Below are 12,756 nucleotides of genomic sequence, written 5' to 3'. Positions count from 1 at the left end.
AGCACCCGCCTCGGCGTGCGACACCAAACCCAAACCTGCCCTCGGCGGGAGGGGAAGCCCTTTGACATCCCACCCCACCTCCCGCGCTAACCTGCCGGCACAAAACAACATAAAACTTCCTCCCTCTCCCCCAAACAGGGGCTCACTCTGCAGCACTCGTGGCACAGCCCAACAACCGATTTGCTTTGCCACTTTTTCGTTCGACATCTTGCACGTGGCAGGTTTTGGACTGAATTGCAACCGGCGTGGACCCAACTCCTGAGACATCTGTAAGAGCCAGCCCATGGGGGTTTGCAAGAGGAAACCCCTCAAAAGCAAAGCCCCAAACCAGTAACATCAACTAAAAAAAAGGAAAAAAAAAGAACTACAGGATCTTGCCTTTAAATCCAAACAGCATTTTCTCCCTTTCCCTGCCAAGACAAGGAACCTGCTCACTCTCACCCCTCTAAAAGCTGATGTTTTAACAGATACCTTTTAATAGATACGTTTTAATCAATCCTGCTGGCACCTGTAGCCAAGCCAGAGCATACGAGCTGGGCTGTGTATTTATGGATCAGGAAAACCCAAACTTTGCACACTGGGTTGATAGGAGACCCTGTCCCAAGCTCGGGGCCGGAGGGAGCCAACTCCATCCTAAAAGCGCAGAGGTCCGAAGGGGGTAGGTTTGGGGTTTTTTTCTTTTTGTTTATTTTCTGGAGGAAATGCCTCTGCCATGGCAAACCTTTGTGAAATTTGAAAGTTTGAATATGGCATCTCAACCCATCTCCCACCTGCTGGTAAATAAAATCAGGCTGATAAAACGCAGCCAGTGTATCCGCAGGGCAGTGCATCCTCCGACCCCGACCCACACAGGCACTAACGAGCTGCTGTTCAACTCAATTAACTCAAACTGAGATTATGAATTTTTTTTGCAGAACTCCTTGCCCCGGCTGACCTGGCTCCCCCCCGCCCCAACACACACACTTGCTTTTTCTGGTGTCTGTTCTCAGAGCACGGTCTATTTTCAGCAATCCTCTTGGATGGGTTTTCATGGAAAATTAAGTCTATGCTGCCCTTAGTTTAGATTATATCAGAAGAAAAAAATTTCTGTAGGATAGAAAAGATCTGTTCTTCTGGATGGGAAAAAGGGGCGAGTTGGACAATTAATACTTTTCATGGATGAACTCTTTGGGGATCAAACATCTCTGTGTAATTGAAGCAGTTCCTTTCCTTGAGCGAGATACTCAGAGATCCCTGGAAACATGAGTCCCATCTAGGCTTTTTCCATAATCTCCTTCCAACTATGTATAATATCTGTGTGCGTGTCTATAAGGATGAAGTATTATATATATATACATAGATACCTATACACATTTGTGTATAAGGATGAAATATTTTACATATATGTATATATATGTGATATACACAAATGTATATAGGTAACATCCTATATATATGTACATATACACAGATATCTATATACGTTTATGCCAAAAAGGGGTGAAAAAGGGAAGAATAATTTGAATTAGGCTTTTATAGGTAGAAGAGGAGCCCCAGAACAGGGCTGAGCTGGCACTGCAGAGCAGCCCCATCTCTCCCAAGTCACTGCAGGACTCCCCTCCAGAGGGGAGCGGATCAAAACACTACTGCTCCTCTGATGGGGTTTCCATTTACCTGCAGGCAACAGAAGGTCTCTAACCTCCAAAGCGTGCAAAAGCCCAGAAAACCTGCAAAAACCCAAAGGACACAGTGCCCCAAGGGGAACCCTCTGCAGCGGCTGGAGCGGGAGGGCCAGGGACACAGCTCCATCGCTTCCCCTCTGACACCCCACACCGCTGAGCTGGCCTTTTTTATTTTTATTTTTCCACTCACTCCCCACATTTTCCTTATTTTAGACCTTCTGTTGACTTGGAGGTTGCAAAATGGAAAAAGAAAAGTGCAAACAGGCACGTAAAGGGAGGGTTATCCCGACCCTGGCTGCCTGTCTCCTGGGACGGGCACTGCCTGCTCAGCAAAATCCAGCTGAGCCGACGTTTTACAGGGCAGGTCCCTGGGGATCTGGCCATCGCCGGCTGCCGAAGGGGCTGGAGTCACTGCTCAGCTAATTGAGTTCCTCCTGGACGATCTCTGTGCTTTCGCTCCCCGTGGCAAAGGAAGCAGAAGAGAGAATCTCCCCCGCCCACGCACCCCTCCCAAAAAACAACTGATTTTTATCAGCAACAAATGCAAGAAAAACAGTTTCCAAAACAGATGAAGAAAAAACAAAAAAACCCCAAACAACCATGTAATAAAGCAAATATATAACATACAAAACACAGCCCTTGCATTTGCTCGGAGGGTGGCTCTGCAAGGACTCCAGCAATTCTCTCCAATAAGATGAGGAAAAAAAGAAAACAAAACACATTTTGGCCATCCATCCCCCCAGGAGGACACGGACCAGCCATGGGGACTGGTCCCAGCACAAGGGACAGCTTTCCCACCCAGCTCCTGGGAGCAGCATGACCACGGCGGGTGGCTTTGTGGACCACGCGGATGCGCCGGAGGTGCTTTCACCGGGATGGAGCAAAACCCGTCAGCGCCGGGACTGCCCCCGGCACTGCGTCCCCCACCGCTCCGCAGCCGCCCGGACGAGGACGCCCGATACAACCCTGCCCTTCGGTCCGAATTAACTCACATCCCTTCCCCGCCTCCCCCCGCACGCTGGTTTAAAATACACATAGTGGCTAAATAGCAGGAAACACCCGATGCAAAAATACCGCGGACAGGAACCCAGGGGCACAGGGGACACACAAGAGCAAGAAGCGGATTTCCTCCCCAAAATATCGCACCTCTGATGGTGACGGTGACCCTGCCGCGCGGCTGGGCCGGGCCACCAGCATGGTGTCACTCGTCCTCGAGTGCCTTCACCCTTCAGCATGGATCCGTCAGCTCTTCATAGGGAAAAAACATCTTTTTATTGTCTGTGTTTTGTTTCCCCTCCATAAAGGGGTCTTTTAGTCAAAGGTGTCCCATGGTGACTTGCAAATGTTAGTGGGGGGGGGGAAATATTTTTTATATATATATAATCTCAAATGGAATACATATATATACACACACATAATCTCAAATGGGATATATATATAAAACCCCAAAGGGGGGGGGGGGAGGAGAGAGAGAGAGAATCTCAAATGGGTTCATGTGGGAGCTCAGGTGACGAAGCCAGGACCTGCATCAGCACATCCAGCAGCTTGCTGAACACTTAAATTTTAGGAGGATTTTGATGATCAGAGCAGAGACATCTACATTTAGGGGTACTATAGGTCTAGACTTCAAAAAGGAGTACAAAAGTTCAGATCTCCCCGCCACCACGGGTCACAAAGAGATGCCATTGCGTGCCCTGAAGAAGCCTGATGCCTGGCGATGTGTTGGACCAGGTGGGACATGGACATGGACCATGTCCTGGGCGGTAGATGGGATCACTACCAAACCACAACCCGAGCTCAGACTTACCACCTCTGCGGGTGAGAAAGAGAAAAGGCTTTTATAGAGTGATAACGAGCAGCCAAACCTCAAAAACTGGGAGGTTCCCACAGAAAACTAGCAAATACTAGTTACAGACACAAGGTTGATTGCTGGCAAGGATTAATTCAACTTCTCTTCAAAAGAGCAACACTTTGGACTCAAATCCGACCCTCCTTTCATGAGGTGAGTGGCTCACCCCAGGCAAGTCACCCACCAAGCCCTGGCTTGGAAAAGGCCCATTAGCATTAATTGCATTAATCCTAACAGGAATAATGAGTCTCCTGTCCCAGCACTGGTCATCACCACCGGCACGGCCGTTGCTCGGACTCTGGTGGAGCAGGCAGCTGCCTGCAGCCCTGCCTGCGAGGGGTTAACCGCCCACGGAGGAGCCTCGGGCGCACGCTCACGTCATGGAAATACTCAAGTAACCACAATTTTCTCTATTGCTTTTTGGCTCCGGTTCTTCAACATTTCTACACTTCCAGCCCAGATCTCTGCTACCTGTTTTCCAGCGACGTAATTGGTACAGACAGCAGCTCAACCGAGCAGTCGGTAATTTTTTTTTAATATAGGTTACTGTTATACTTTCTACCTCCAATACTACCAACACTGAGATATAAAAAAAGATGAGTCACACTACTGGCAACAAAAAAAAAAAATTTAAAAAATCAGATGCACAATAATAAATGGGGATGGGATGGGGGGTTGGTGCCTTCTGGGTTTTGCTGGGTATTAATATTCCAGCGGGTTGGACTGAGCCCCAGGCAGCTCTGTCCTGCCGCTGCCTGCCCAGCCAGCCCACCCACAGCGGCCGCGGGCCCCTCTCCTCCATCCCTCCCACCTTTCCCAGTCCTCCCAGTCTCCCTGTTATCTGCTGTTTCTCCTGTCCGAGGTATACCGACTGACCAGGAGAGGCTGCCTTCGGTGCCTTCACCCCATCTGAGATGCAACAGGAGATCATCCATGAGTGCTACACGAAGGGGAAAGAGGGGAGGGAAAAAAACAGGAAAAAAGAAAGAAAAGATAAAAAAGGCAAGCAGAAAACCCTATCCCTCTCCTGATAATCACAACCTGCCTTAATATTTCTATCCTGTAATTGAGACCACGAGTGCCAGCAATGCTCCCGGAAAACGCCAGCCCAGCAGCTCGGCTCCTGGTCCCCATCCCGCTCCCAAGCGCCTCCCCCTCCGGATCGCTCTGCCAGCCGGTTACTGAACTAACCCACATCAAACCAGCCAGCGCAGGGGACGACGTCCTCCTCTTCGCACCGCCGCCGCTTGCGATCAGCAGAGCGAGCCGACGGGCTGGGCAGGGAGCGCTGCCCCGCGTGCCGGAGCTGCCCAAGCACCCCAGTGGGCTTTTCCCAGGGAAAATAAATTAAATAGGAGTTTTAGAGCATCCTTGTGCAATGTCAGCACCCAGACACCCGGCCTTACCTGCCGAAAGAGGTTTGCCATTTTGCTTTTACTGCCCTAATTCCCCACGGAGTACAGCTTAGGTGTTGCTCATAACTTCTTAATGCTCCTTTTAACGGCCCTGAAAATATTAATGGGGATGGGGCACCCACCAGGTGAGCTCAATGTACCAAGAGAAGGACTTTGTGGCTGGTCTGGACACAGCAATGCCTCGCAGGGAGGAGCCCCTTCCCCAGGAGCGGGGCTGGACTGGCTGGGCAAGAGGCACAGACTGCAAACACTCAACGTCTGGCTCATGGCTTACAAAGAATAACCCTAAAAAAACATTTTGGGGAAGCATCAGCATCCCAACCGCCTCTGCAAATGCTGCACGTAGGACAAAAATCAAAGCTGGCTCCTCCAGAGGTTTCAACATATGAAAAAGCATATGAAAACACGTGAAAAACCACCTCGTTTTTCAGGACCGTGAAAACGAAAGCATCTCAGGGTTGTGTGCGGCCCTGCGAGGTTTCTGACGCCTTTCGATAATCAGTTCAGATCCCCACACAAAATCACGGGAGGGCAACAGGAACGCTGCTCTCAGGGGAGTCTTTGGGCATCGGGGAGGGCGCGGGTCGGCCGTGCTCAGCCCAGCTCTCCAGTGCTGCACAGGGCAGCTATCGCCACCAGAAAACGCCAACCATCTGCTTTAAGTTGCCCAAAACTGGACGCGCTCAGCCCTGCTTCGTGCCAGCACCTGCAATTCTGGGCATCCGGCAGGGATGTCCCGTGGGGGTCTGTGCCAGAAGCATTGCCTGGGCTGTGGATGTGCCAGGACAGACCCGATCCACAGGACAGGGGTGATTTAGCAGCAGCCAGGAGCCTCCTGCTTTCACACCATCCCTTTTGCAGGAGGAGATCAAATGCAGAGTGACAAGGCAGCTACTTGGACGCTTCTCAAAAATTAAAATTCTCCTTGGTAGGAAGAAAGCAAAAGCAACACTAGGCGTCGGGTGATGCTTTTCACTCAAGAAAAATGGTTTTGAGGGGAAGATTTAAAAAAAAAAAACAAACCCAAACCAAACTTACTTGCAACATAAATATCAATAGTATTTTTCAGAGGTTTACCCTGGAGGGAGATGACCATAGAAATGCGACTCAATAGCTTCAAATCAGATCTGGCGATTAGAAAAGGCTTAAAAGATGCAGAAAAACCAATGCCACTGAAAAGGCGAAGAGCAGATGTGCAGCTACATGATGATGGCGAGGACTGCACTAGGCTGGCCAAAACCGTTCAGCTGGAGTAGGGAGGTCAAACTAGGCACCTGAAATACTGGGAAAGAGGATTAGCCTGGGGGTAGGGGGGATATTTTGCTGCTAATGGTGTTTTTGGAGGACCCGCTCCAGCCCCTTTCTGGAAACAGCACATCCCAAGCCGGCATCTGGGCATCCACAGTGTATCTGACTCCTCCTAAATCAGTGTTTTGTAGCACCAGCTCTGCCACCCCCAGCTTTAAAACCAGCAATGAAATAAAAATAGTAATGAAATGACACTTGTGTAATAGGGGAGGCCAACCCCAGTGGTAAACACAAGACCTGCACGCAAAATCCCTTCCCCCCCCAAGCACAGCCCCTGCCTCTCCTCATCCCAGAAATTTCCCCCTCCCCGGTTCCCTCAGCATTTTAAGAGCAGACATCAGTTTTTCTGAACATTGCTCGTCGTTCACAATTTTTTTTTTTTAAGGATAGGTACAAAAGCGGGTAACCTCAGAGGACAGCACAGGGATGAAAATCCCGAGTTTCCTCTTGTCCAATTGGGAAAATTTTGTGTAGTCTCTCCCCAAATCTGAAGGCGCTCACAAGGTTTTAATGCCTCAGCATTTCTCCTAAGGGAAAGGATTTGGAGGAGGAGGAAAAAAAAAAAAAAACAACCCATAGCATGTTTATGAATCAGACTGTTAAGCGTGTGTTTTGGGGGTGGAAAAGGTGGGCGATGCGCAGAGGAAGAGAGCAGAGTTAGATGAGTCAGAAAATGCTGCTTTTCCTTTCCTTACCGGCATCTCAAATATTTCAGTATAAAATAGAAATTTTATTTCTCTTTTTTTTTTTTTTATTGTCAAGAGAGAGTTGGAGCGTAACCTTGGCTGGTTAGCAAATGTCGGAGCAGCTCCTGGCGGTAAGTAATGCACCGCAATTAGAGCAGGGGCAGGGGCACGTGCACGCACACGCGTGTGCCAATGGACGTATATACACATGCAACCCTGGGTATAGGCTGGGAAAAGGATGGAAATAAAATAATATATCGGTGGTTTTTGCTGCTGCTTCTAGCAAAACAGGGGCTTGGATGCGCGTTCACGCCAAAGAGCAGACAGCTCCTCGTGAACGAGCCTCGATGGGTTTCAGGAGACTGGCAACACATCGCAGCCTGGATTTGGGCTCGAGGACATTTCCTCCTCCCACCCAGGTAGGCTCGGGCACACAGAGGCAAAAATACACCCAGGGGCTCCGAGATCCTGAAATAAAGCTTACGGAGATGTGGAGAGGTGCGTTATAAAAGAAAAGCCAATTTACTCACGGGCTTTGAGTTGACCCAGTGCTGAAGCTGGCTTGAATAACGCTTCAACCAGCCAGCACGTAAATACCGTTATCGTTGCACCTTGCAGTGGGGCACGGGAGGTTTTGAAGAGCATCGGGTACCACGCTGGGGGTCAGCCCCAGGAGCGGCGAGGGTAAAGGAGGGGATGGGCGAGACCCCGAGGAGGGCTGACGGGCGGGGTCCGATCCTGCCCCGTGGCGTTTCCAACTGCAGATGGCAGCGGGGCTTCTGCTTTGGAGTCAGAAGAGATGAAATGCAAGAAGAGACAAACGCCCCTATGCTGCAAACAGCCAAGCACTTGACTCCACTGACATTCACAGTCCATTTAGGCTACCAATGAAGCAAATAAAATTATGCATATGCATTAACACTGGCAATATCCTGACCGAAATGTATGCTCATTTACACATGGAAATCCATTTAGAAGAGAGAAATCACAGCTATATTTAAAACAGAAAATCACTTCACTGTCCATGGGGCAACTCCTGTTTATATCTGTCATTTCTTGGCACAACTGAAATTGTTTCGGGGTAAATTGTGCCCCTGGCTTTACATTTAGAAAGAGGAATGTTTGCACCCCTCTATCCTCCTGATGAGTCTATGATAAAATAAGAGATGCGCAATTTTTGCTTTTGTTTTTTTGGGTTCGTTTTTTTTTGTTGTTGTTTTTAAGTGTTGTGGTCTAAAAGCAACTCGTGGAGCTCGGTGCTGGTGGATGGGAGGAGGTATAGGGAAGCGCCTACCCGGCACGCATGGAGCATCCGAAGCATTGCGTAGTTAAAATTGACTTTGGAGATTCAGAAGCCTCTTAAGAATCGCCATGGTAAGACCTAAACGTTCTGCAGCTTCTCCAGTTTCCTTGGCAAATGAAATGGCCATGCTGACAGCACCGATGACAGATCTGAAACTAGAACGCGAACTCTTCCTAGGGGAGAAATATCTTCTTCCAGTCCAGTAATCTATATCTCACTGCTTGACTGCCAAGCCACAAACTGGAGGTATTAAATAATCAGTATTGCTCTCTGTTTCCTCCTGCAAATGTAAATGTGAGCATTGGAACTGAAAAAGCAATTTTAGGCTCCAAAAGTATAACCCCCCAAAAATATATTTTTTTTTAATATAAAACAAACCAATGGCCGCTGCTTCTCACTTAACGTTGGAGCTCGTTGCAGCTCATTTTTTTTTTAAATGCATCACCACAATAAAAAAGAAGCAGACGGCAACTCTCTGAAGTACGTCGGGAGGCAGTTTTTAAGAAAGATGATGTATTTTAGATTGTGATTCACGACCACACTGGCAGTTTGATTTCAGGTTTAGAAGGAAATGAATGAATGAGAGACAGGAGGGTGCGAAAATGAAACTAGCTGGAGCTCAAGGTCTGCTCTGCACTTCAAGCCACGCAAGATTTGAATTTTCTTCCCCCTTCTGCGCGAGCTCAAGCAAGATCAAACTGTCCCACACTTCCGCTGCCGGAGTTTAACTTAAGCCTAAATTAAAATGCAATTTAATACAGACCATTTTCAAGACCCGTGCTCCGGCGCAAGCCCAGCTCGCCGTCCCACGCTGCTTCCCACAGCAGTTCACCTGAACGGGGCACCCCAGGGTACCCCAGCACGGTCAAGGAGGTCGGCTCCTGCTGCCGCAACACAACCTGCAAATTCTTGCCATGCTGGAAAAAAGGCTATTTGCTTAACATCAAGGTTTTAAACCAAACAAACCACACAGGGTCCCATTCTGCACGATTTTAAGCTGTGCTAACCTGTCCGTATCTCATCCACGCCACAAGGAGGATACAAATGCTGCACAAAAATTGCAAAAATTCAGAATTCTTAAAAGTCTTTGACCACCTTCTCACTGATGGTTGCACTGCCCACGTTACTGCTCTCAACATCGATGCACATCACTGCGAGCTGTATTGCACAGGAGACGCGGAGCTCTGCTTTGAAGGCGACAGCCATGGCACACCCCAAAGTCAGAAGCTCTCATGCGTCAACAGCCTGCAAGAAACCCAATACTGGACTGTATGGGAAGCAAAACTGTAGAGAGAGGCGAGTGCAGAGCCATTGCTTGAAAGAGGGGGAAGGAAGAAGAAAAAAAATAAAAAGACGAACTAATTGCCACGGCTAACCCTTTGCTTTCCACCTGCGTCATACGTTCGAGCTCCCTTTTTCAAGGTAGAGAGCCCAGTGCCACCGAGCAACCAACGTGCCTGACTCAGCGACGATGATTCACTCGGGCAAACAGGAGGATGAAGCCACCGTGAGCACCGCGATGGCGATGCCTTTAGGTGACACACTGCTCCATGGCATAGACCACCCGCCATCCCCACGTTCCTGTGGGGCCAAGGGACAGCACAGAAACGTTGGCAGCAATTATACCTTGAAATCAGACTGATCACCTGTTTCTTAAGGATGCATTTTGCATTCAGGCCCCAAAGCAGAGGGATCGCTGCCCTGCCGCCTAATCAGACAGGTCCCCAGCTGCCCTCCTCCAAAATCAGGTCGGACAAGGGCAGGCGTGATGCTCCGTTGCTTACGCCTTGCGCAGAGTCCTGCATGGCACGAGCTCCCAGCCCAGCCCTGACCACGCTGACTCAGGGAAGGGAGCAGAAGCTGCCTGGGATGGCGAGCGCTGGTGGGAAAGGGGACCTGGAGCCCAGCACACGGGACTGCTCCTGGCAGGGTTTGTCTGGAGGAGGCACAGCCCTCTGATCCCACCTAACACAGCCCACCCAATGAATAAAGATGCAGAGAGCAATCCCACCAGCATCTAGTCGGGCTTTCCTTAGCCTCAACCATGAGGATGAAGTGAAAAGCAGATGCAACAAGCTCCAACCCAGGAGAGAGTTTACACGCTTATCCCCTTGTGCAACTTTGAGAAAGGACTCGCTACTCCAAAGCGCTGGAGCAAACTCACCCTAAACACCCTCTGGTTTCCGTCCGCAGTTAACGACTTACCTCCCGTCAGAGCCTGAGCGATCAAAATCACTATTCACCCGGGTAGGTTCAGGCACCCCAGCGAGCCCCCCCCCCGTGCCCACTGCGCACTTACAAAACACGAGTTTAAAAAAGTCCCCTGATCAAACCCAGGACGATGCCTGGCTGCTCCAAGAGGGTTCCCCGGGGTCACCGGGGCACGCAGCGAAGCCGGCGCGCGTCCCCTCACCCCGCGGCCCCCTGCCGCCCCAGTCAGTGCTCCCCCCCGCGGCCCCCTGCCGCCCCAGTCAGTGCTCGCCCCGCGGCCCCCTGCCGCCCCAGTCAGTGCTCCCCCCCGCGGCCCCCTGCCGCCCCAGTCAGTGCTCGCCCCGCGGCCCCCTGCCGCCCCAGTCAGTGCTCCCCCCGCGGCCCCCTGCCGCCCCAGTCAGTGCTCCCCCCGCGGCCCCCTGCCGCCCCAGTCAGTCCTCCTTCCGCAGCAGCACCCGCGGCCCAGCCAGGGCTGCGGGGAGCCGGGAACGGGGTCCCCCCGCCGCGACACCCCTCGCCTCGATTTTGGGGCTTCCCTGTTTCACCCGCGGGCAACGGGGGAACTTCCCCCTCTCTTTCCCGACGACGTATCCGTGTCCCTCCCCGCCGCCGTCGTCGGACACTCCGCCAGAGGAATTAATACCCCGGTAACCGCCCGTAGCCCCGGTAATCAGCCCTTAACCGAAGCCGGTAAATATTCCCCTAATCAACAGGTGTCCCGCGGTGAATCCCCACCGCTCCTCCGCAACCCCCGGGCCGGGAGAGGGGAGGGGAGGGGGGCACCCCCACCCGGCCCGGTCCCGGTCCCGGTCGGGAGGGGCCCGACGACGGGTCCCAGCCGCCCCCGGCGGGATGCCGGTGCCCCGGTAGGGCAGCCCTATGCCCCCCCCCCGGCCACGCCGGGTTCCCCAGCCCCTGCCGTCCCGCCGCACTAACCATTGGGGCCGTACTTCTCCCGGCTGCGGCGGACCTGCTCCGGGCTGAGCCCGCAGCTCTCGCTGACACCGAAGCGGCGGAGAACGTCGAGCACCGGGAGGCTGTGCGCCGCCTCCATACCCCGGCGGCGGCGGCGGCCCGGGCCCGGGGCGGGGAAGGGGAAGGGGAGGGGGGGGGGAGGCCCGGCAGGGAGGGCACACGGGGCACCGCTCGCACGGGCGCTGCCGCCGTTACCTCTCCGCCCGCCGCGGGAAGGGGCGCCCGGCCGCCGGGCCCGCCTCCTCCCGCCGGCACGGCACGGCACGGCACGGCACGGCACCGCCCCGCCCGCCGCTTCCCCCGCCTCCCCCGGGGCCGCCGCGCCCAGCGCCGCCCCCCGCCGGGGAGGGCAGCCCCGGGGAGGAGAGCCGGGAGGGGAGCGGGGTCCCTGCGGGCTCCGGCACCCGGCCCTTTGCGGCCCAGGCTAGCCCCCCCCACCCCCCGAACGTGCCTCTTCCCCCCCCCAACTTTATCATATTTTTAAAATTATTTCCCAACTTCTCGGAAGCGATGCTGGCGGCCAGGGAAATCCTCCCACCGAAGGGGAAGCATCCCCGGGGTGCTCGTTGAGGTGCTGGGAGATCGGGTAAGGGGTTCCTCGGAGAGGGTCCCCATCCATCGGCCCTCTTCCAGCTGGAAGTCGGGCATGCCCCAAGCCCACTCCTCCCGCCCCGCTGGAAGCAGACCGGGTCCGTGTCCGTGTACCCCTGCGGGATCAGGGGCAGTGTCTGATGGCAGCGGGATCCTTGGAAGCAGGAATCTCTCTGCCTGACGCTTCTTAAAACCACTGCCGACACCGTCCCCATCGATGCACCATAACCCGAGAGAGGCAGCTGTGCTGCACCGCCTTCATCTATTGAACCATGAAATGTAAAATGTCACCGCAGGGAGATGCGGGAAGGAACCAAGACACCTCGCACATGGTAAAGCCCGAGCATCAGTCTCGTGGTGTGTCCCGGACATCCCAGTGCATCACGCTTCACACCGCTTAGCGCTCCTCGTCCCCACAGCGTAAGGCAGAGCATCCGTATTCGAGCGAACGGGCTCGTTCTGGAGGCACTTGTGTTCTTGCAACGATTCAGCACAGCGGGGCCGGCCTCGACCCCTCTCGCCGCCCTATTTAACCAGGTCCCCGTCCCCTTCCTGCTCGGCTCAGGAGGGGCCAGCCCCCCGGTTACACAACGCAAGTGCTTTACATGACTCTTTTGCAACTATTTCTCGCAATGGGCTACTTAAATGACTGTTTCTAGCAGCAAAGTGACTGTTTCTAGCAGATCCCCCACGCACCACAGACGAGCAGCGGCAACGTGAGGAGTTACCCTGATCTGGAAAAGGAGGGTTGCCCCAA

At 53.0% G+C, this 12,756-nt stretch overlaps 1 protein-coding gene and 1 long non-coding RNA gene across 2 annotated transcripts in view; both read right to left on the bottom strand.

Annotated features, from left to right (window-relative positions):
• Nucleotides 1–11,605, bottom strand: part of ATP2A3 (ATPase sarcoplasmic/endoplasmic reticulum Ca2+ transporting 3) — a 60,264-nt gene extending 48,659 nt beyond the window's left edge. Inside the window, 1 exon segment of the mRNA XM_030028309.2 lies at nt 11,370–11,605. Coding sequence (XP_029884169.1) covers nt 11,370–11,487 — 118 coding nt within the window. The 5' untranslated portion in view covers nt 11,488–11,605.
• On the bottom strand, nt 5,467–6,755 carry LOC121233584. The gene is made up of 2 exons (XR_005933334.1): nt 5,964–6,755; nt 5,467–5,849 (listed from the first exon to the last, which is right to left on the bottom strand). It is a non-coding gene; the product is annotated as an uncharacterized LOC121233584 (long non-coding RNA).
• Nucleotides 11,606–12,756: the final 1,151 nt, after the last annotated feature.

Source organism: Aquila chrysaetos, chromosome 10, assembly GCF_900496995.4.
Source record: "Aquila chrysaetos chrysaetos chromosome 10, bAquChr1.4, whole genome shotgun sequence".
Taxonomy (NCBI): Eukaryota; Metazoa; Chordata; class Aves; order Accipitriformes; family Accipitridae; genus Aquila; species Aquila chrysaetos.
The sequence above is the reverse complement of the archived record's forward strand: the minus strand, read 5'-3'. Positions and strand labels throughout refer to the sequence as shown.